The sequence below is a fragment of the Ambystoma mexicanum genome, chromosome 1q (genome assembly GCF_040938575.1).
Source record: "Ambystoma mexicanum isolate Mex_15411 chromosome 1q, UKY_AmexF1_1, whole genome shotgun sequence".
NCBI lineage: Eukaryota > Metazoa > Chordata > Amphibia > Caudata > Ambystomatidae > Ambystoma > Ambystoma mexicanum.
In genome coordinates, this window is record NC_090922.1 from 143,042,554 (window position 1) to 143,066,359 (window position 23,806).

Genomic DNA, 23,806 nt, shown 5'->3' on the forward strand with positions numbered 1-23,806 from the left:
AGGTTATTTCTTCAAAGGGGTCCGAATAGCCTCAAACAAGTCATTTGTTGTTGCATCTATCTGATGGGTAGGTCCCTTGAAAGTCTTCTGATATTTGCACTTTGAGTGTCCTGAGGAGATACATATATGCCCTAAAAAAAGTGGGTTTGTTTTTCCACATGTCGTAAACACACACAATATAATTGGGTGGCGGGAATAAGCCCTGTGCCCTCTGCCCCTAGTGTAGGCGACCTCAAGCACAACATTTGTCACACCACTCTGGATCCTGGAATCCATTCCAAAGGTTAAGCCGAGTGTGTTTCCGTGGGATCTCGCAAAAGTCTGTTCCCAGTTCAGTGCCACTTCTCTTTGTGTTCTGGGAGGTGTAGCTTAGATTTTGAGAGCACTAGCCCATGCACACGTCCAACTTTTCTTATCTGCGACCTGGGGCTCTCCAGATGTTGTAGACTAGGACTCCCATGATCTCTCACCATTAACTATGCTGAGTAGGAGTAATGGAAGTTGTAGTTCAAAACATCTGGAGAGCCAAAGTTGCAAACCCCTGGCATAGGCTTACATGCAGTGGATAACCTGTTGGTTTTGTAAAAGTATGAAAGAGAATCGGGATTCGTGGTACAAAGTCACTATTCAGCAGAGTGCCCAGGGACCAACAAACACACCCGCAGCAATGATGGAGGACTCAGCCTAGGGCAAGTTAGAACTGTCCTTTGTTTTCCAGAACAGACAGGGATCATACAGAAAAAAAACAAATTCTCCAGCAATCACAGTTCCTGAGCCTGTGTCACAAGTTTTTATTACATAATGGTACAAAAGCTACCCTCTCCCCAAAAGCCTAAGAGCCCATTCTATTGGGTGTTTCGGTTGGCATTACCTATAGAAGTCGCCTATATGAGTGACCTAACTGGTCCTTCCATGTCCGGTAGTCTCGCCTGACACTTCGCCAAAAACAATGTATTATATTGTTGCAGGGTCACAGAACTGCCATTGGCCCATGCCATTTACACACCACCCCAGGATTTTGGCTCCGTGATTGGCTGGAGCAGGTCCCCCCAGGCCTGGGACCCTGCTCTGCTCACAGCACTTTGTGTACCTTCTCAAGGTAATGAGAAAGACTGTGTGTCCCGATTGTTGCCACTGGTATAGCCATCTAACCTGAGAGAGTGCCTTCAGGTTGCGATGTTCATTGGGCAACACATGTATCAGTTCTTATCTGTTTCGCTGGGAACCACTCCTCTTCCCACCACGGGTAAATGGCTATTGTTCGGCTCTGCCGCGTCACATGACTGAGCTTTTTGGTCTTTAATTAGTGGGGATCTATTCTGTTATTTTGCAGGTGGTTCCTTGCCCCTGAAGTCAGGATTGTTCCACCCGCCTTTGCCCTTGGCTGCAAGCACTGTCCTGGCGCTTCGTGCTGCAGAATCTGCTTCTCTCCCCCTTTATTCGGAAGCCCATTTTCACTACAGTCATTCTATGGTTTCTCTCTCTATATATATATATTGTAGTATTCTGGTTACGTGTTAGTAGTATTTTGGCTCTTCCAGGTTCCATATACGTCCCAGAAGATCCATATGGTTAGTTGCAATAAACAGTTTGCAAGCATGCTCTGTGCAACTCTTCTTGCATTTCTGCGTTTGGCTAGTGAAAGGAAAAAAGCTTCTGACAGTATGTACATGTATCTGTCCTCTGTCTATAGAGCTGTGAATGCATGTTCTTCGTGTGTGCACATGTGTGTCTGTGTAACTTCGTGCAGGAATGCAAGTTTGCTTTGTGACTAACATTACTATGTCGTGGTGTCACTAATGACATCAGCACGGCTGGATATTTATAATTAGTCAACCTGGTCCAGTGCTGTGATACCTGTATCCGCGAAGACATCAGCTGGATAGGGTTTGAACGGTTGTCTAAGAGAATATCTGTTCACATACGTAGGATGTACTGACCCACGTTGGGGCTGGCCAAACAGTGACTGGCATCTCTTTTTTCTCAGTCTTCGGGCTGTCATGCTTATAGGGGACAAGGGGGCCATTCCAGGGGTGCTTTTATGTTCTGGTGGATTCTACTCATTTTGCAGAAGGAGGCTTTAAGACATGCCTGGAGGCTCGGCAGGATTGGAAAAAGGGGGGTACTTGATAGGCCGGGGATCTTTTTATGACATTCCTTTTCAAGAAACGTAAAAAATCGGGAAGGCTTTTGAGCAGCACTCTTTGCTGACGATGTCTGAATTCCTGTTAGCCCGCCATTCTTGCGTTTTCTGTACTTTGATTAGTTCCGAAGTGCTGAATGGCGACCCGTTGGCGCTTTGTACAGCCTGAAAAGTAAATAAATAATAAATAGCCACAGCTGTTTGCATGGAGGTTTACACAACTACCATCATTGAGATGGTGGGACATTTTAGATTGTCCACGAGGCCACTCTGAGCCCCCGAGTGTTATGCAATTGGCAGCATTGTGTTTTCTGCAAGGTCAAAGAAAGAAAATATGGGAGAAACCATTTTCTAAAAAATGATCATTGGGAGCAATGAGTGCTAATTGCTGTATGTCCTATTTTGTGACTTTCGAAAGCCAAGATAAAACAATCCCTGTTTTTTTTTTTAAATAACTGCCCATTTGTACCCTCAAAAACAATGCATTCTTTCCCGTAAACCCGCACCAAGCACCCCCTGCAAAGGAGGTTTTTGTAAAGAATTCCTGGCTGGACAACAGTTGGTCCTGGTTACAAGCCTGCCAGCAAACAGGTGTTGGTATGCATCTCCCTTTGTGGCAGCCATGAGTTAAAGAACAAAACAACGCCATGTTAAGAGCAAGGGCCTCATTGCAGAAGCTTTGCACCAGTTTGCAGTATGAGCACTCAGGCCACAATTAAACTAGTGCAAGACAAGTATTCTTTCAGTGCATTGCTGCACCAGCGCTGCGTCTGCCCTAGAGTGGCTTATATCATGCCATAGTCTGTATTACGCTTGCTGCATACCTAAAAACAAACAGATTATACCACAAGCAAAGTCCAATTCTTTACAAGGAAACCGTGGAAAAGCATGTTTTCTGCTCCTTATTGCATAAGCAGAAAAACAGTTTCATTTCCTTGCCTTGGCTCAAAACGTTGTGGAATACGGTGCTTGCTGAATATGAATTTGACTCGGGAGGATAGCTCAGGAGCAACACGCTCGTCTTGGAAGCAAGGCGAGGCAGAGCAACACAGGTTCAGCGTTTTTTATTACAATTTCCAGCAATATTTTCCCGCTCTGAATGGAAGATAAAATTAGCAAATCCATCGCAAACATCTTCATGTGATATGGTTTTGGGGCAAAATCTGTTTGGTCCATTCTGAATGACGTAAGCAGCCAAAGCTGATTGGGTCTTTCTTCAAATGACTTTTCAGCACAGGGGAAATCAACGGAAGGGAAGATAATTTCCCGGCTATCATTATTATGGAGAAAATGAGCACATGGGGCCTCATTTTATAAATCCTGCATCGGTGCAGCTGCACATTTGCACTGTATAAGTGCCAGCGAAAGGATTGCCCTGGTGAAGTGATATGGATTGGGCAAAACCTCCTTGCCTCATTCCATATCACTCATGCAGCAAAACTGATTCTAAGGGCCTAATTCACAGAGCGTCTCAAGTTGCGCCATGCCACCTCGCTCACCGAGTAACACACTCTGCATATAAGATTGCCTTGCTAATGAGCCAGGAGGGTCGAAACACGTGTCGTCTATACAAATAAATATAGACGGCTTAAAACCAACCGTTCCTGTGTTTTGTTATGATCATAGACATTTTTTTCTGAAACAAACAATTACCCAGTGCATGTGACAAAGGTTTCCCCCTGTCTGTCAATGTGTTTTTCAATGGGATTGCACCATTGTAAAACACTTCTGTGAATCAGGCCCTAAGTGCCTTTGGTACGACGTTCATTCATCCACCCTTTTTTTTCGCTGCACTTTTCGCCGTAAATTTTTGGCTGAAAAAACATTGAAAAAATATGGGCTATTAGGGTGTGGGGCCCTATGAAGGGTAGCGTAGGGTGGTCTATAGAGATGAATAACAGGGGGGTCGGGGAAATCTATGATTTTTTTCAGCAAAACCTTTCCGACAAGAAGTGCTGCGAAAAAAAAAACAGTCAAAGAATGAACATAGAAGCGTGCCTTTGTGTCCTTATTATCGCTGTTAAACAATCGAGCCGCGTCATCTTTGAGTGCCGTATCAACAAGTGCGTTCAAGCAGCTGAATTTATTCCAGCAGATAGGACTACGGGAGGTTCAATGGGCAGAGTATGATTCAAAGGTTGAGGAAAAGCTCCCATTTTATCCCGTGATGGCTCCCTTGCTCCAAAGACGTAAACCGTACCCTGCCCGGTCATCCACAGAGACATTTTCAAATTAGGCACTTGAGGGATGCACATCCATAAGGGGAGTGGTACCGGCATGTACCTTTTTAATGTGCCGCTTGAGAGAAGCGTGCCGATTTGAGGTAAGTGAGTTTGTCAATGCGCTGGTCGAAATAATATGTGTCTATTGTAGCGGACAAGTGTAGAGAACTTAGCCGGCAAGTTATCTGCTGATTAAGCATTATCCCGACTTCAGAGAAGTGTGGAAATACATCCAGGATGGAACCAACCTTTGCAGGTTAAAAACTTAGCTATGCTACAATACTCGGTCTGCCCTTTAAACCCCACAATGTGTTGAATCAACCCAAGGGGGTTATTGCCGCAGGACTGAGCCTCCTGGGACGCAGCCCCCATTGAGCTCAGAAAACAATCCAACCACCAACCTTGGTGAAACAATGAAAGACTTTGGTCCTGATTCACAGAGCGTTCTTGCAAAGGGATTGCGCCATTATAATGTGAATCAGCCCTTTGTCTTTTTCACACCGCAGGCCGATCCACCGAGGAAGTGCCCACTCACGGAGCATTTCATTTCTCAGCTAGCGGTTTAGCGTTATATCGATGAACTTAACCACCAACCAACCGGTTCAGCCTCATTCTAATGTGGATCACTTGACAGTTCATTCTTAAAAATGTGTCAATTTCTTGGGGTGTAAGGGGCTAGCTGACAAATACTGCAAAGATATAAGTTCATTGGAGTACAAACAGGTGGGACACATTTATCAATCAGCATCAGTGAAAGAGGATCAACACTGTTATTAATACTAATTGGGGCATGGCAGCTCAGAGTGCTCTGTGGCTTTTGGGATCCTCGGAGAGAACTCTGATCACAATAAAAGATGCAAAATATTCGACAGGAAATGATGGAACCGAGTCAGGAATATACTCGCCACTCTCGCCAGTAAAGGCAACAGAGGCAATGTTTCTAGGTTAGAACAACGCATTTTTTTACCTGAAAGTAGAACGGTCAACATTTTTTTTAAATGTGTTTTTTTACCACACAAAGCAGGCGGAGACCCCAACACCCCTCATCATCTATCCTCCATGCTTCCTTACTATAAACTTACCCCAAACCCCCATCTACATATTTGTAATACAAAATGCGGTAAAAAACTTTGGGGGTCATTCCGAGTTGGGCAGTAAGGGATACCGGGCACCGGTAAGGAGACCGGTGCCGGTAATCCCTTACCGCCCGATTCCGAGATCCCTTACTGGAAACTGTAAAGGACGTGTGGTCTGACCACACGTCCTTTACGGGTCCCGCTAAGGGACCAGGGCGCTAATAACGTGCCTGCTATTCGCGGGCCCATTATTAGCGCCTTCCCCATTCCCAGTGGGTCCTATGGGGGCTCATTGGGAATGGGGAATGGTTGGTTGAATGGGGACTTACTGGGTCCTCCAGGGTTGGAATGACCCGGTAAGTCCTCACTCAACCTGACTGGACCCGGACCCGGTATGGGAGCAGCCATGGTGCTAATAGCACCATGGCTACCTCCCAACTTGGAATGACCCCTTTATCATTCATTCAAAAAGGTGAGTACCGGGGAAAATCAAGGGACCGAGAACAATGAGATGCAGCTACCTAGTCCATGAATCATGGTATTTTGGATCTTCTGAAACAAATTGTGCGCAGTCTACAGGTGATTTGCAGGCGTGTCTTTTCAGTAAGACTGGTGGAACCCCCACATTATTCCACACAGATGCCTGGTTGACATGTTTAACCGTTCGGTGACCCATGAATATTCCTGGTTCACTTTGCTGGGGAGGAACCTGACAAAACCACAACACCAATGAGAGCCGAAATTGAAACAAGTTGAACAAACTCCTCCAACCGTTTGGGAGCCGAACTGGTCCTGGTAGGGGGGTGGGACATATATAGGTCCCCATAGCATGCAGCAGCTCGCCCTTCCTCGCAAAGGCCACAGGGGTGAACGCGGAATCTTGAACTTTCCCACATGAATTTGCAGGAATGTTTGCAGGACCGCCAACCACCCAAAATGGGTGCGCTTTGAGTTATCGGCCAGCTAATTTGCCAAAGCTTACTTCAGATCTGACAAGACGGATCATGCGCTCGGGGGCTGGGAAGCTTCTGGCATTTTATGAGTAGAGGATTCCGGCTCCATCAGATGCCACTTCTTGGCATGTGATGGGCACATCCACCAAGAGAGAGCACATTCTTTGGCAGGAAGTCTTTGAACATGAAAGAAAAACATAGAGAGAGTGCAGACAGCACTTGGCTTTCAAAGAATACATTACTAAATAAAACCAGCATTGGCAGCTGCAGAGGGCAACGTAGCAGCACCATGATGCCTGTTGCAAATGTCCACTCTGCCAAGATGACCTCTTTGCCAAGTGATAATGGCAGCAGAATTGCATTTAGACATGATAGCATTGATTGCATTGCTGGTGGCAACTGTCACTTGTGAAATACCACTTAAAAGCATAGGTCTGGCGTGGGGATATTTATAGAGAGAGAGATGTCAGGGGAGAAGGCATGGAGTGCCAATCAATGCAGACATTCCCTAGGGGAAAGGAACACAACTCTGTGACTGCTACTACAGAGAAAGGACATGTACCAGTTAAAGGCTATACCCTCACAACTCTTTCCCTTTCATGGCCCAACTATCAGAACTGTGTGGCCCTCGATGTTGGAAGGGGCAAAGGGGTGCAGCACCACAGATACTGCCAGCTGACGGCTTTGCTCCTGGCTTTCAGTATTGGAGGATCGGAAGCCGCACTAGGTTTCATGGAGTAGGTAGCTCGTAACTAAGTAATCCTGCAGATTGTGTGGAATAATTCCCTCAAAGACATATGCAAAGGAAAGGCAGAGTAGGTATCAGTGAGTAATTGGACAAATCCTTGTGATTTTCCTACTCTTAAGAGATTTGCAAAAAAGTGCAAAACACCAATAGCGGAATTAATTCCAGCCTAACTTTTTGCATTCGCGTTAAGGGGTTGCCGGAAAACCCATCGGCATACAGCAGGTTACCGGCAACCCTGTAACATCGTTTCCGCCGCCTGACTTCCCGTGCCATTGGTACATTACGGAAGGTGGCCGAAACGGTTAATCCCCATTTCCATGGAGTTCCGTAGGACGCCATGGGAATGGGGTCACTGAAGCACTGGCACCGTTGCTAACAGTGCCGGTGTTTCAGTGAGAGACATGCCGGTAGAGGCCTGAAAACGCAGCAGGTCGGGCCTGCTGGGGGATCCGTGGCCCCTACCGGCATTCTCGTAGTATGGTGGTCCGGAAAGAGTGCAGGTGCGTTGCTACCAACACCCTTATTTCCGGACCACCATACTTGGAATTAGAGCTATTGCCTCGATATTAACAGACTGTTTTTGCCCTCATTGTTTGAAATTAAAGATTGCTAAACCGTAGGACATGCTCCGTCAAACCCTCTGCTATTCCCAGACATGTTTAATTTGCAAGTGGGGGGTATGTGTTGCCTACATTTTTGCTGCTTCTGTGTCCTCAGGTCACTTGGCTTTTTCCATTGGCAGTAGTGACCGCCACAGTCTGTATAATAAATGTGCCTTTGTTCTCCATCACACAGACCTGGGATGACGAGCTGGAGCGGTCTTCCGAAGCCTGGGCCCAGGAGTGCAAGTGGGAGCACGGACCAGCCGGCCTCATCATGTCTATTGGCCAAAACCTTGCAGTCCACTGGGGAAGGTAAGAGATGGGCTTCCAAGCCTGATTTGCATATGGTCTCTCCCCTTCTATAATGGCTTGGCTGCTGAAGAAGGTGGTCTGGAGGGCTGCCCAGAGCAGTGCCAGAGGTTAAGAGTCATTCTAAACCTTCCAGCCATCACCTCTTGTAGTTTGCTAAGAGATGGGCTTCCATGATTATTGAGAACTTATGCCGGGTGCAACCATGCACAGGCTTGTGTACCGGGGGGTCTGTATGAGGTGATGCCTAGCCAACACGGGAGCACGTGCAGAGCCACAAACACATATTGGCATGAAAATGAGAATCGAAACCCAAGGTGAGAATTTGAACCTTATGTCAAAGGTTGAGCAGGGCCTCATGACAGTGTATGCTGTCAATACAGCTGAAGATCTATGGGAGCTATTAAATGCCAGGACTATTGCAAAATGGCGCCTAGTAGTCAGTGAACAAGTTCCTCAAGTTTCTTATTCCAATAGCAACTAATTATACAAATTCGATGTACCTGAGCTTATAAAGAAGGACGCATAGGTGCATGCGCAAAGGTGACAACTCGTGAACTCAATGAAGAAGCCACCGTCATCACAATACCGGTAATGTTAAGAGAACTCACAGCTGCACATGACCATGGGGTGGGGAGTGGTTCTCTGTGGTCATGGAAAACAGAAACAGCGGGAGAAATCTAGCCCTGGCGAATTAATGAATGAATTAAAGAATGTTTTCATTGAACACAGATTAAAAATACACAGCAGGGCCCGGAATTGTAATTGGTTATTTATAAAGCGCTTAATACCGAGAAGTTTCTAAGCGCGGACCCAGGAATCGAACCTGTGTTGCTCTGCATCGTCTTGCTTCCAAGGCGAGCACATAGCTATCCTCCCGAGAGGGAATGAGTTTAAGCCCTTCTTCCCTGCGTTTCCGCAGCAGCCGCCTGTTTTCCCCTTACTGCACGGGGGGCAGAGGCACAGAGGGAAGTGTAATTCATCTACACGATCTATAAGAGAATGAGGGCTGCTATTCCGGGGGTGGGAGAAAAGGCAAAGCAGCGGTGGGAGCGGCCGCTAGAAGTGGAGATTTCGGAGGCGGATTGGAACTATATGAGCTAACCTCATGATGGGAGGGTAGTTCTGTGGCAATGCGCAGGTCTTGGAAGCAAGACTGCGCTGAGCAAACACAGGTTCGAATCCCGGATCCGTGCTTGAAAAAACCGAACACGTTATAAATAACCTGCACTTCCACAAGTCAATGGAACTAGCGCCTAGATACCTACGGGTGAAGTGTGCTGCAAATAAATATACAATGAAGGGATAAACATGCGGGATGTTGCTCCATGCCTGATATAAGCAAATCCACTTCATTTATATGCACCAAACTTATCACACCCAAGCCAAGTTTCCTAAGAACTATGGGGTGGTATTCGGGGGAGTGCAAGAGGTGTAAAGCAACGGATTTAGACTTTGTGCACCTGCCGTGGAAGTGTCCCTCAAATGCGCTGTTCTGGGGAGAGGTATTTGAGACAATGTCCGCAATATTTAAGGAAACGGTGGTGCTGGGGCTTGGCTTGACTGCCTGCTGGCCAGAATATCCAGGAAACTGGCGAGCCTTCCGCTCATTCTGGCTAGGAGATGGATAGCTATGGCACGGTGGAAGGGACCGGTGACTAAAAAGGCAAACTGGCTGGTGGACATTGCTTATTGTCATGGCTTTGGACTGGCATATCATCCGCACGTTACCACTACATGCACGACCACCAGATGTGTGGGGTTTATATGTTCAATTCTGATGGAAAGGGTTGGGTCAGCCGGAATGAAAATGGTTCCACGTGTGGTCTAGAGGATAACTGTGTGGGGAGGGAGGGGTTCATGGACTTCCAGCAATGTTGACTGTTGATGTCGGAGGACAGGAGGGGTGTAGGAGGAAGGGAGGGGGCCACTGAGAAGGTGTCAGCCCATCGAAAACTGAGACCTGGGCAAGCAGGCGGAGGCCTAAGACAATGGCGACAGGAGACCTTTATTTCTCGTTTTCTTTGCCTTTGAGGGCGGACACTCTGAATGTTATGTTCTGTTGGTGTTGTTGGCTTATGTTAAAAACCAATGAAGACAGTTTGAAAAAAGAAAATACACAACTCTAGGTCATGGCAGATAGTAGTTGAGAATTGAGATTGTAGGTGGTTGAGCTTGCTGATAGACGTTGGTTTGAGGTTTTATCAATGAGTAGAGGAGATGGCAAGATACTCTGAGGATTAGACCGTGCTGAGTTTGTGGTCATGAGTGCACTTAAGTGTGCTCTGAGGAGTGCTTTCTGATCAGGGGGCTTCAGATGAGGTGATGTTGTAGTGGTGTCCTAGTTTGCAGCATTGTGACTGGAAGGAGGTATGTGGAGGGTGATGAGGTCAAGACCAGTCGGTAGAGTCTGTTGCGATTGCGCCTGGAGACCACGGAAAGGGCAGTGGTGTGTGGTATAAATCAACTTAACATAACACAACAACCCACCAGGACTCTGGCCCTTTTCACTTTTATGAAGTAGTTGGGGGGACATGAGTGCATTCCTCTTGAATCGGCAGACTACATGAACGGCGACAGGTCTAATATGTGAGTGACCACTGATCTTGAGTAGGAAGCTTGAGGAGCATGGCCTTGGCTGGCGTGAAGTAGGACGCTGTAGGATGTACGGCAAAAGGCATTTGGCACATTGACTACCAGCCTTCATGTGAAGAGGGTTTGATGGGGATTGGGTTGCTGGAAATCGAGCACATGGTTTCATTATGACTGGCCAAGTCGACTTATAATTTGTCAGAGAGAAGAAACCATGGAGCGGGGGGCAGGCGTCCTCTGCGGGCAGTAGTTAAGGGGTGCAAGATGGCTGGTGGCATCTATTGGAAGAAGGAGTTTGCTGATTAGATGCCTGCCTAGCACCAATACTTTCAGTGCCAGAGCACCCTCCCTGCCAGCAACCATAGCCATACACCAGGCACAGTATGCATGCTGCCACTTTCGCTTGCAGACAGGAGGAGCGCCTGCAGGGGAGCGACTATGCACAGCCGTCATTGCACTAACCCAAAGCAAACAAGAATGTAGCAGGTGAAATAGTTTATTGGGGGCAAATAGGGAAGCTGTGGAAGAATTAAAGGTGCTTGCAAAGGCCTGGTCTACATCATTGGCCTGATCTACTCAGGGGTGTTGCTAGGTCTGGAAAAGATCCGGGACTGTGCTAATGTCGGGGCTGTTGGAAATCGGGGCTAGCTAGCCTTTTGGTTATAGCCCCTGAGCTTCTCTCCGGGGCTACAACCAAATGACCCTGGGTATAGCCCCCTGACCCCCCCCCCCCTTATAAACGCCTCTGGATCTACTCTTAGTTGGATTTGACATGATGTAGGGAAGGAACTCCATGTTTGTGTGCCAATTACCAACTAGCAGCCCACAAGCCATGTTTCAGTTACGCTCAAAACAATGTGGTCAGTGATTTGAGGTTAAACTAATGATCATCATTGAAGTCATTCATTTCGTTCAGCAGGGAAATAGTAGAGGGAGTAGAAGATGTATTATTCTTGTACAACTGCTTGATGCTATTGTTCAATAGAATGGTGCATTCTGGATGATGTAGTTATCTTGTTTCACTTAAAGCGATCCACCTAGACTCATGCAACAGATTGCAATTGTTAGCTAATGGAAAGTTCATGAATGGTTTTGTGACGTGCTAACAAGATTCTGTCACCCAGTCCCTTAAGCCAAAAGCATTGTGAGTAACAGAGAGGGGGTAGTCTGAAGGAATTTGCATGCATGGCGTGACATCCAAGGTACTTGTTTCAGGTTCAAACATGGGCATGGAGGAGGCCCGTTGGCTCTAAAATCTCAATTATTTCCCCCATTATAGGTACCGTTCTCCTGCCTTCCACGTGCAGTCCTGGTACGATGAGGTGAAAGACTACACGTACCCCTATCCTCATGAATGCAACCCATGGTGCCCAGAGAGGTGCTCCGGACCTATGTGCACGCACTTCACGCAGGTAACGAGCAAGAAACGGTGACCTAGTGCACCGTCAGACTGTTTTCATGTTTGTACAACCGAAGTGTGGCAAGCCGTGCTATAAGCCAGCGGTGTGCTACTTTTGGATCTCCAGATGTTTGGGATTACAACTCATAGTAGCCCTAGTCAGCTTAGTCCATCATGAGGGATCATGAGAGTCGTTGCCCAAAACATCTGGAGAGCCACATGTTGCTGACCCCAGCTATAAACTATACTCTGCCTTATGTCTTCTGATCCAGTCTACTCCTTTCCTGGTTTTTCCGTTGGCCTATTTCCTCTTAGTCTCCTTTACCTTCCCTTCATGCTGTGCAGTGTCATCATCTTGCCCAAATCACTGTAGAAGCAAATAGGGTTGCTTGTCCTCAAACGCCCTTCGCCATGAGTCACCACGCGGGCAAGCAAAACATCTAAAAATGGGTTTCGGGGAGCACCCTGTCAGACTTTTTTGTTTATGAACATAGCCAATTGGCGAATTGAAATGACATTGATTCAAATAAATTGATTGAAACCCAACCTTTGAATGTTCAACCACTCATTCACTAACTCCAAATAAAAGCCAATTATTCCAAAATATGTATTACAGGCTAACAAAATCATTTGGAGTCGGAATGTGACTCGTGTATTACTTAGTAACTAGGGGGAAATTATCTGCGCATTCTCATTATCTCCAAAGTCACTGACGTCAACACTGACCGCAACGTTCAAGTGTCTATAAAGAAGACTACAAATGTATGAATATTCATGCAAATAATTGGTTATTATTTGGAAGGTGTGCACCCCACTCTGGACAAATGGTTGATCCAGCCTTTATGTGCGCTCCTAAGATGGCACCCTTGTCTTGTAAAGCGGAGCTGCTAATTCCTGGCCATTAGTTCCTTGCTAGTTCTAACTGGAGGAGCAGGAGTGCAAAAGCACCCATACGATCTATCTCTGCTCCAGTGGAGGCCCACCCTGACGTAACCCCTCCCCTGAAAGCGGGGTCTCGTGGCCACCCCGGAAGACCTAGGGATCGAAAGGGACATTCAAGGCAGTCAACGCTACTCTATTTTCTTCTCAGATTCTCATTGGTCTGCTCTCCTCTTTAGATGCCTTTTGCATACCCACAATGCCAACTGCCTTAGTCTCATCTCTGCTGTCCAATTAACAACATATTAGTGTGAAATGAGGTATTTAACTTCACATGTGATGGGACCATGTTGGGACTAAACTTGTTTAGAAATCAGCTCATGGGCTAAACTTGATTTCTCTTTTTGAGTCCATATTATTATTTCTAGGGCTCGTATAGCATAAACATAACTCTAACTCTGTATCCTAAATGATGTGTGTCATGACAGAAAACCATCCATATGACATTGAATGTGTGCTGGCACCTAACCAATGGATTTCATTATAGAAAACCTTCCATATGGCATCGAATGTGTGGTGGCACCTAAACAATCCATATCATGACAGTAAACCTTCTGTATGACATTGAATGTGTGGTGGCACCTAAACAATGTATATCATGACAGTAAACCTTCCACCTGGAATCGAATGTAAGGTGGCACCTAAACAATGGATATCATTATAGAAAACCTTCCATCTGGCATCGAATGTGTGGTAGCACCTAAACAATCCATATCATGATAGAAAACCTTCCATATGGCATTGAATGTTTGGTGGCACCTAAACAATGGATATCATGATAGAAAACCTTCCATCTGGCATCGAATGTGTGGTAGCACCTAAACAATCCATATCATGATAGAAAACCTTCCATATGGCATTGAATGTGTGGCGGCGCCTAAACAATGGATATCATGAAAGTAAACCTTCCATCTGGCATCGAATGTAAGGTGGCACCTAAACAATGGATATCATTATAGAAAACCTTCCATCTGGCATCGAATGTGTGGTAGCACCTAAACAATCCATATCATGATAGAAAACCTTCCATATGGCATTGAATGTGTGGCGGCGCCTAAACTATGGACATCATGATAGAACACTGTACGTATGGCATTGAATGTGTGGTGGCACCTAAACAATCCATATCATGATAGTAAACCTTCCATATGACATTGAATTTGTGGGGGCACCTAAACTATGGATATCATGATAGAACACTGTACGTATGGCATTGAATGTGTGGTGGCACCTAAACAATCCATATCATGATAGTAAACCTTCCATATGACATTGAATTTGTGGGGGCACCTAAACTATGGATATCATGATAGAACACTGTACGTATGGCATTGAATGTGTGGTGGCACCTAAACAATCCATATCATGATAGTAAACCTTCCATATGACATTGAATGTGTGGGGGCACCTAAACTATGGATATCATGATAGAACACTGTACGTATGGCATTGAATGTGTGGTGGCACCTAAACAATCCATATCATGATAGAACACCTTCCATATGACATTGAATGTGTGGGGGCACCTAAACTATGGATATTATGATAGAACACCTTCCATATGACATTGAATGTGTGGGGGCACCTAAACTATGGATATCATGATAGAACACCTTCCATATGACATTGACGGTGGGGTGGTACACGGAATCTGTGATCCGGGTGCATACGTGTAAAGTTGTCTGCCTTTTCAGATTCAGCCCTTAATCTTCAATTAGCATCTACATTGCAAGTATTATAAAACTCCCATGCTTGAAATTGTGCAATTGTTTAGTTTTGAGACTCGTGTCTAAAGGTGCCATGGTTGTTCTTCTGCCACCACTGTCTTGTCCAACACTTACTGTGTGCGAGGAAGGGCTTTGTTTGCCACGTGTCTCTTACTTAACCTGTGGACCTTTAATTCGCAGATCGTCTGGGCCACCACCACCAAGATAGGCTGCGCCGTGAACGTCTGCAAGCGGATGAGCGTGTGGGGCGACATCTGGGAGAATGCGGTCTACCTGGTGTGCAACTATTCCCCAAAGTAAGGACGAAGGCAGAATGCAGGAACCTTACGCTATGCTAAGTTACGCGACATGCAGTTCTGTCCCTCTGAAAGAAATGAATATGCATGCAGGACAGCACGGGTGTTTCACTACACTGCTATCCCATGGAGAAATGTGCAGAAGGGTGACTAACGACCCTCCTGTGCATTGTGCATCTCTATGCACAAAGCGGGTGAAGAAGATGCGAGCGACACAGATGCTCATTCTCGCCTCTTGCTCTGATTCCCGCACATCTGTTTGGGGTACAAGCAGGGCTGGACTGGGAACCAAAAGAGGTCCTGGAAATAATGTTCAAAGTGGCCCCATACTACACATTTTCAGCAAGCCCTACCCTTTTCCTATGAAAACATTTGGAAATACCATACAAAAGAGGCCCAGTGTGCAGAGGCCTACCGGGAAATCTCCAGAATTCCATTCCCTATAGGTCAGTTCACCCCTGGGTACGAGTAAAGGCAATATGGTTGGGGATCCCTTTACTTTCAGACCCCCTTTTTTTTTGTTCAAGCAGGGGCGGGTGTTTGTGTGTATACTTTTACACTGCATTTTTAAAGTGTAACATTTGCCATTTACATGCGTCTCTTGGTCCTGGCAGCTGGCGGGCGACAGCAGCAGAGTATCCTCTGTACCCCTCCTCATTGGCCCGCTGTATACAACCGCCCTCTATATATCTGTTCTGTTGTTAGATCTGAAAAGCGCTCTGTTATGCATCTGTACTGTTGTATACCTCTGTAAAGCACTCCGTTGTGCATCTCTATTGTTGTATACCTCTGTAAAGCGCTCTGTTGCTTCTCGAAGCTGGGTCCGCGCTCATTAAATAAATAATAATAATCCTCTGTGCATCCCTGGATCCCCTCCGAGGCATGCACCACAGGGCTCCTGAATCTTGAAACCATCCTTCCCCAGACTGATGGATGGCGGTTTTGAGTTCCCCCACGCTTCGTGGCCACAGTGGGCATATATCAGGGGGAGAATAGGGATTTTTGATATACCATTCTTCGGTTATGTAACTGGAATCTATACTGCGTTCCTCTGCTATTTCTATGGTCTACAGGTGTGCTAGTGGAGCCGAAAGAGAGTGGGGGTTGGATTCGATTATTGGGGGGGAGAAGGCCTTCAGGACCTAAATGCAGAACGGATTCCCACTTCACGTTGATGACTCGTGCTATTCTGCTGAATGGTCTTTAACGAGCCGAGTACTAGAACAATAGTACGTTCAAGTTCTTATAAAGTGCTTCATGCTAGATTACTTACGCTTCTAGGCATTGTAAAGCTAGGTGTTAATATTGCCCAATTTAAGGGTACCCCAGTTATCCACATTGGTGTATGAAGGGCTGAGTCAGCGCTGCCAGGATTTGAACTTATGAGGGCCCCACAGATTCTGAGCCAAGTGCTTAATCTATGGATCTCCATTCCCCGGGTAAAACAAGCATTGGTAAAGCCAACAGTTTTGGCATGTGAATTAGCATCTTCCAGGGACTGCTATCATATGCCTACTTAATGCCCATGAAAAAGCCAAAACTGATGGCTTTGCCTATGCTTTTTTTGCAGGACTTCAGTTCAAGTACAGGCATACCGCTTATAAAGCAAGTGGCTGAGGGCACATTTAGTTAAGACATTTTTACTACCCACATTTACAACTCCAGTTAAGCCATTAGCTCTCATTAGACTACTGAAAATAACACTGTCTGGCACTAACGGCACCAAGTTTGATGTTGCTTCTTTAAAAAGCTATCTCAAAGATATCCCAGGGGAATGTAGTCTGTCGGGCAGGGGGAAGAAATGGGTGGGCACTGTCATAGGGATTAGGGATGGGCAGTCCAGGGGTGTGTAAATACCCAGGTAACACCCAGAAGCTGTGTATTCCACTTCATGGGCCATCTCCCTTTTAGCTGTAATCTAATGCAATAGTTTTGGTTTATAGGTGGTGCTTTACCGCCACCGAATAGCCAAAACTAAAAGGGTACACGTTCGCCCCAATACACAGTTTCTCGTCTCCCCGCAGAGACTGCCCCTCCAGCGGCACACGGAAAGACCAATGGGCGAACACCCCGTTTGTCGCGGCCATCCCGTCAACCAGAGCATTTTCCCATAGGTCCGGGAAATTCGAGGCGCTTCTGGAAAAACGCTGAGTAATGAAAGGAGAAATTTCCCGGCTTCCTCTCTAACTTTTCTAGTCCCTGCGGGATACAGAAACAGCTTCTCTTTGTTCTGGATTTCGCGCGGAACTCTGTTGAAGGTAGCTTCAGATGCTTTGAGGGGAAACGTGCCGCTCTGTGGTGGCGGGCGCCAAAACAAAATGCAAACCATGTTGTGTAAGGGAGTTGCCTATATCTTGCAAAGTTGACTCAGTTTGGTCAGTTTGCTTTCCCTTACTTGGGAGTTTGGGACGAGGTGCTCATGTAAAGCACAGCCAGCCTGCTGTGCCTCCTGGCTGCCGGTGGACATCAGTCCAGCCCTGATTATGACAGTGAACCGAGGCCCTGTGTTTTATTAGACAATAGCTTACATGTTTCAAAGCAGTTAACTGCTAAATAGAGGAAAAGGCAAAATAAATAAAATAATAATAACCCGCGGCGAGTTCATCATTATACACCAATTCGCGAAAACAACCAATCAAAATTACCTGACGTAGCTCGGCAGAATTTGCCACCTGTGTTTGCCCAATAGGTGACTCGCGACCATCGACTTATACTATCTTCAGTTGCTTAATTTGGACTGAAACGAAATAGGGTTGTTTGTGCACGTCCATTATTTCTAAGTCATATTTTAAAATTAGGCTGCAATAAAGTGGCAAGAAAAACGGATTCCCTTCTGTGTCTGCAACGGAGCTGGAATGCCAGAAGGAGTGAAACAAATAAGGAGGAATTCAAGGAAACCTGTCCCGATTCTGACAGAACTGTATAGGTCGGCAGGGACAACATCAGGGCCTTTCAACCTTTTTAGTTGTAATGGGCGTCGAGTGTCGAGGCGTGTGGGGGGCGGTTCTGAACAGCTGCCTCCAAGTTGGCAGGCTTATCGCAAAGCAAAATACCTCTAAGTCAGGGTTTTAAATGTAAGGTAAGCAAGGTTTGCAGCCTGCATGTTACAGGCTGCGTTGGCTGGCACCCTATGGTGGCAATGGAGATAATTAACTGGGGGATCCCACAGGAGCCGGGTGTGTGGTGTGGAGTTCGGAGGGGATGCGGAGTTCGGAGGGTATGCAGAGTTTGGAGGTGGGCAGAGCAGGCAGCTGAACTCCGCCCAAAGAAACAGTTCAAAATAATAGCATACACATTGTGCAATTTCTTTCATGCTGCTTCTGTCCAAACTCCAAACTATACATCAATTTCACTTGAAATCACTTTCATGGCAATGCTCCCCCCCAATATATGTCATCGTACTGCAAAAGTTCTCACGCTCACTGCCTCAGACCTTCCCTGCAGACAGGCTGTGCTGTGACCTCACTATAAGGCAATCATGCAGTCGAGGCAGTGTGCCCTGTCCGCTCCCTGCCCCCACCCCCTGCCCTGACATCCTTAGACCGGCAGCCACAGCTAATAATCCACACAAAAGCATATTGCTAGATCGGACAGCATGTCCAAATCCATACACCCAAAAAATAAAACCAATTGTGAAACTGTTGGGAAAGCAAAAGTCACCATTTCTTTGCAATGAATTTCACAGTCAGGCCTTAAAAGAACATTCTCCTTTGGAACGCTTGTATGTGCTCACAAGGCTTTTGTTGGAGACTGGCTGGCGCCTTAGTAAAAGGTGTGCTACACAAGCACACAGTGCGGGCTTAGCAACCTCTGCACTCGCCACGTTTACGGAATGACCTGGCATCGTATCAGTGGAGTAACTTCGCAGAAAATGTTGGGGGGGTGGGGGGCACGTGACGTCTGAAGAAAAGCTGCCCTACCAAATGAATGAGGACAAAATGGTGGGCCACGAAAGTTGGAGGGTGGGGGACAAACACCCCTGCCCCCCCCTAAAATTACGCCCATCCATCGGATGCACAAAAGATATTAGAGACTCCTGACCCCGGCCATCAGCTTCACTGAGCTGTGTGTAATTAATTGCACGGCGCTCCTCTTTCACAGTGCAACAACACACAGCTGACTTCCACTGAGTTTCTGGGACTGATTCACAAAAGCGTTTTTCAATAGGAAAACCCCATTGAGAATCACTTTGTAAATCAGGCCCTATGTTTCTCTCTGGGTTGAAGCAGAGGACTCTGCTGCCCTGCATGCATTAACAACTAGGTAGTCTCTGTCCCTTGGAGGGAAGCTCCAGGCGTAGTTATCTATTCTGCTCTGTGATTAGATCACCAAGCCCGTAACTCTCTCGTTAAAGCACAGCTGGGTACTGTTGCACTGCAAGGGCCGACAGAGTACTCCAACTCTGCCCTGTTCTGGTCTACAACAACACACAAGCACAACAGGGGTTCTCTGTCCCTCTGAGCGAATTTAAGGGCTTGGTGATCTGATAGCCTCCAGCTTCACCAAGGGACAGAGACTCCATCATTAAAGCACAGCCGTGTTTTACCGAGGGAGTATCTGTCCCTCTGAGTGAAACTTGGGGCTCCATGGCCTAATCTGCTTTTGCAGGCTCTAGTGCACAGAGCAGATTACATCACTGAGCCCAAACCTTCACTGCGAGAAAGCCTTGTCTTTCCCTGAAGGCCAGGGCTGATGCAGGCCGGATCCGCTATGGGGAGACATGTTTTGGTATCTCAGACCCGGAAAAACCCGGCCCAATGACAAACGCTGCTGGCGCCCTCAAGCTGTTCCCTCCCTTGTGCCTCTGGCAGTACCTAGCAATGTTTTTATCAATGTATTGGCTTTTTACTCTGGCTGTGACTACTCTATCACCTTGCTGACAAAGGGAGTGATTAATAGCTTTTCAGTTTACATTTAGTGTTTCCGCTCCTTGCTAGCTTCCTGCCCTCTGATAATCTGCAGCTATCAACCCCCTTGCTGCGTCCCTTATGCTGTTTTTCCCAGCTTTAGGCATCAGGGTCCCCAAATATTATGTTGAAATGTGCCCTCACGAGTCCTGACACTTCTTTCGCAGGCCCAGCACTGCGGTGCTATGAGGTCTGTGTAGGCCCATACATCTCAAAGAGGACTGTGGCAGGGTAGTGTTGTTTATTCACTCTCTAAAAATGCTGACAAAGGGAGGTATGACACTGCCTACCTATTTTCCCGTGCCACACATGAGCATGGTATCTCATGCTGGCAGCTTCATTGCCCATAGCAGGAATACACATGTAGGTCAACCCTTCAAATGTTGGGAGAGCTTCAGACACTGTGGGGGAGGGGCAAACTTACTTGTGTGGGGGCATCTAACTCCTTTACACATTCCAAGAGACTATTCTAGTGCAGCTTCAGTGTTAGAAGCAGTTAACTCTGTCTTTCCCGTCTGACATGACACACTTGAGGAATGCTGTGAGAATGAGCTGTTTCATGTCCCCTAGCCCCTCTGACATGGACGTACTAACCCCCATCACGATTTCGATTGCCTAAAAATGGATGCATAAGAATTCAGGTGCTAACAATGAAGTGCTCCTGCAGGCAGCGTTTTTTTTGTCTGTGTCCTGTTCTCTCCGGCCTCAGCTCTGTAGGTCAGCCAGGTCAAGTGAACATAGCCCAAAATTTCGGGGGCTGGGCGGCCAAAGCCCGATCTGCCGAATGGTTGTGGCGCCACTGTTCCGGACTGACCTGCTGTGGTGGAAGAACCGGATGCCTGTTAGTGGACAGCAAGCATCCATCAGTGGCAAGCACCACTATCCTGAGGAGTTGTGTAAAATGGGGGAACTCCATATTTTCTTTAATACAATTCTTGTTTAGAGAAGTAAACACATATTTACTTCATTTTGGGGTCTGTGCAACAGCAGTGTGTCTCTTTGTGGGTTTGTGGGAAAGATAGAAGTGCTCAGCCACACCCCAAAATCACCCTTTTTATGCAAGTACACAAAACCAGAAATGATTACAATTCTCTACAATTAGCTTTTGAACTTTTAGCTTATTGGGATCTTTTGCAAAAAACGATTTCTGAAAATTATATTTTCCCAGGCACAAATATTTAAACAATCCACTAGCTAGTGTATTCAGCGATGAAATAGAATTCAGCTCAGTGCTTGGCCACTTGTTTACGCTGCAGACACCGTAGGGAAGATGTCTGCAGCCTGCAGGGCTCCAGATGTTTGGGACTATAACTCCCATGATCCCCCACTGATAACAATGCAGGTATGTGTAGATGGGAGTTGTAGTTCTCAAGATCTGGAGAGCCAACGGTTTCAGGGCCCTTTCCTAGGGCATGGCCCGGGAAGGAGAAGGACATCTAGTCTAGGGATCTGCACCTGTGTCTATCCAGATGTATTTAGCTCTGACTCACATAATGCCTTGGCATTGACTATGCTGGATAGGGCTGATGGGTGTTGTAGTTTAAAACATCTAGAGAGCCAAAGGTTTCAGACAAGTCCTCAAGATAAAAATATACATATCACAACAAGGCAGTGTGGAGGATCCGGGGATATTAGGGTGCGCAGGGTCTGCTTTGATCAGCACATGTTCTGTTATCAATATATTCATCGTTGAGGAAGCCTCAGCTAAAGCATGATGTCCACTCCAGAAATCCACGCAACCAAAATGCCAAAACTACATCAGAGACAGTGCTTCTGGGGAACAGTGAGATACTGAAAGGTCTATACCGGAAATATGCAAAGGTAACGCCCTAAATCTGTGTAATCTGAAAGAGAGAGGGGGCCGGGGGCCAGAGATGTGCTAGGCTCATGTCAATATCTTCCAGGCCTGAACACAGGAGAGTGGGAGCCTGGCTCTAGAAAAAGAGATGCTGAGACAAGACTTGTCAGGAGGAGACTTGGGAGAGCGATGAGGAAGGCTTTGCTCCTCGAAAGAGTGGTAACTACATGAAGCTGTAGCATTATTCCAAATGGTCCAGGATAGTCGCCGGGGAGTGATCATAGTGCGGGGGCGAAGGCAGAGGGTTCGTCGTAGGTCCTGCGCAACCTCAGTGTTCCCCATACATCACGCCGGGAACCACTGGGGACACATTCATCATCAACAAAGACCCTGCATCGATGACTATGTCCACGCAACCCCATTCTATTAGCACTTACAACATGGCACTTGGCCCTGTCTAATGCAGATGTAAGGCACAATGCAATGTTTCCCCTCTTACTCCTTTTCATTCCTCCTTTCCACACTTCCTTACCCTCCTTCAACCCCTTCTTGCCCCGCGCTAACGCACTCAAGTGGTTATGATGCTGCACAAGCACCAGATAAATAAAACAAATAATAACAGAGCTGGAGACAAAGCAGAACAGTGCTGCACCATTCAGGGATACGGGCGGGATATACGGTCCTGAAGGTTTTTCTGCCATTAACATCTGTGTATCTGACTAATGGGTATTGCATTTTATTTCCATAGGGGCAACTGGATCGGAGAAGCCCCATACAAGAATGGCCGGCCATGCTCAGAATGCCCACCCAGCTATGGCGGCAACTGCAAGGACAACCTTTGCTACAAAGGTAAGTTGCTGCACGGCTTACGCTTGCCTCCTCTTTGCTGCTGTGGGAGGGAACACAGACATTCTAGCATGGAGTGGGTTCAGAACTAGCAGGGGTCAAGTCCTAAAGAGAAAGTGGGGGGACTCTTTAACATACCAATTACATTTTTTTGTATTTTATTACATTTTATATAACGCTTTAATCTAAAGCGCTTCACATAAAACAACTTGAATACAATGGAAGCAGTAGGTACAAGTCATGAGTCAAATCATCGAGAACAGTAAGTAGAACAATTTGCCGAGATCATAACATTATGAACCTTGGTGGAGGAATAAAGGGAGTAAGTGTTAGAGAATTGTCCGGAGGGAGGCTGAAGTAGGCGGGATTTTAAAGAAGAGGTGAAGGAAGAGAATGAAGAGATAGAGCAGATAGGGAGAGGTAAGGAGTTCCAATGGAGAGCGTTAAGGAGTTGGGAAGATCGGAAACGGGAAGGAGCACAAGGAGGGGGAGGGAGAATAAAGAAGTGGTCAGCAGATCGGAGGGGGTGAAGGTGCCCTCTGAAAAAAGTGGGGTACTCCTGAAAAAGCAGAGGTACTCCATCCACCCGCGTGTAGGCTCGACTTGAGACCTGAGAACTGCACAGGCTGGCTTGCCTTTTAGCGACCTGGGATATTTTGCTGTAGTTTCTCACATCCTAAAGGCTGAAAGGACTGGTGCTGAGTCAGCCACATGTCAGGCTGCCGGCTGACACATGAGTGACAGGTGATTGGCCCTGTCCCATCCCTGTTGGCCTTTCAGAGTCACTGGCTTGGAGAGATGTCTCCCAATTTCTCGGTAGACCAGATCGCATCTGTATAAGCAGGTCACGCTTCTGAAGCAAAGTCAATTACCAAACGCCCAAGGCAGGTATTAGCAGCTCACACAGCTCAAATAAGTATTTGGACTTCAGTCAGTGCATGTGGCCGCTTCCCACACTGGCAGCGCGGTGCGCACATGGGTGCCAGCGGGCTCAGCTACAAAAATGAAATACCGCCTCATTCCCGCCAAGTTTACGGAAAATAGAGACAGGTGAAAAATGGAAGAAACCATTAACAGATTTCCATGGCGAAAGTTTTATACCCTACAGCCACCAAAGGAATGGCAGGTCTGTTGGGTAATATTTGGTTAAGTTTTGGTACATTCTTTTAAAAGACATAGTGACTTCGGCAAGTGCTATTTAGCTTACTTAGGAGCACACATGACACCTACAATTTTTCAACCAGATCCA

At 46.7% G+C, this 23,806-nt stretch overlaps 1 protein-coding gene across 1 annotated transcript in view; it reads left to right on the forward strand.

The window, feature by feature from the left end:
- Positions 1–23,806, forward strand: part of CRISPLD2 (cysteine rich secretory protein LCCL domain containing 2) — a 257,983-nt gene that overhangs the window by 81,283 nt on the left and 152,894 nt on the right. Inside the window, exons 3-6 of the mRNA XM_069636263.1 lie at positions 7,938–8,056; positions 11,925–12,057; positions 14,891–15,006; positions 22,460–22,560. Coding sequence (XP_069492364.1) covers positions 7,938–8,056; positions 11,925–12,057; positions 14,891–15,006; positions 22,460–22,560 — 469 coding nt within the window. The remainder of the gene's footprint in view (positions 1–7,937; positions 8,057–11,924; positions 12,058–14,890; positions 15,007–22,459; positions 22,561–23,806) is intronic.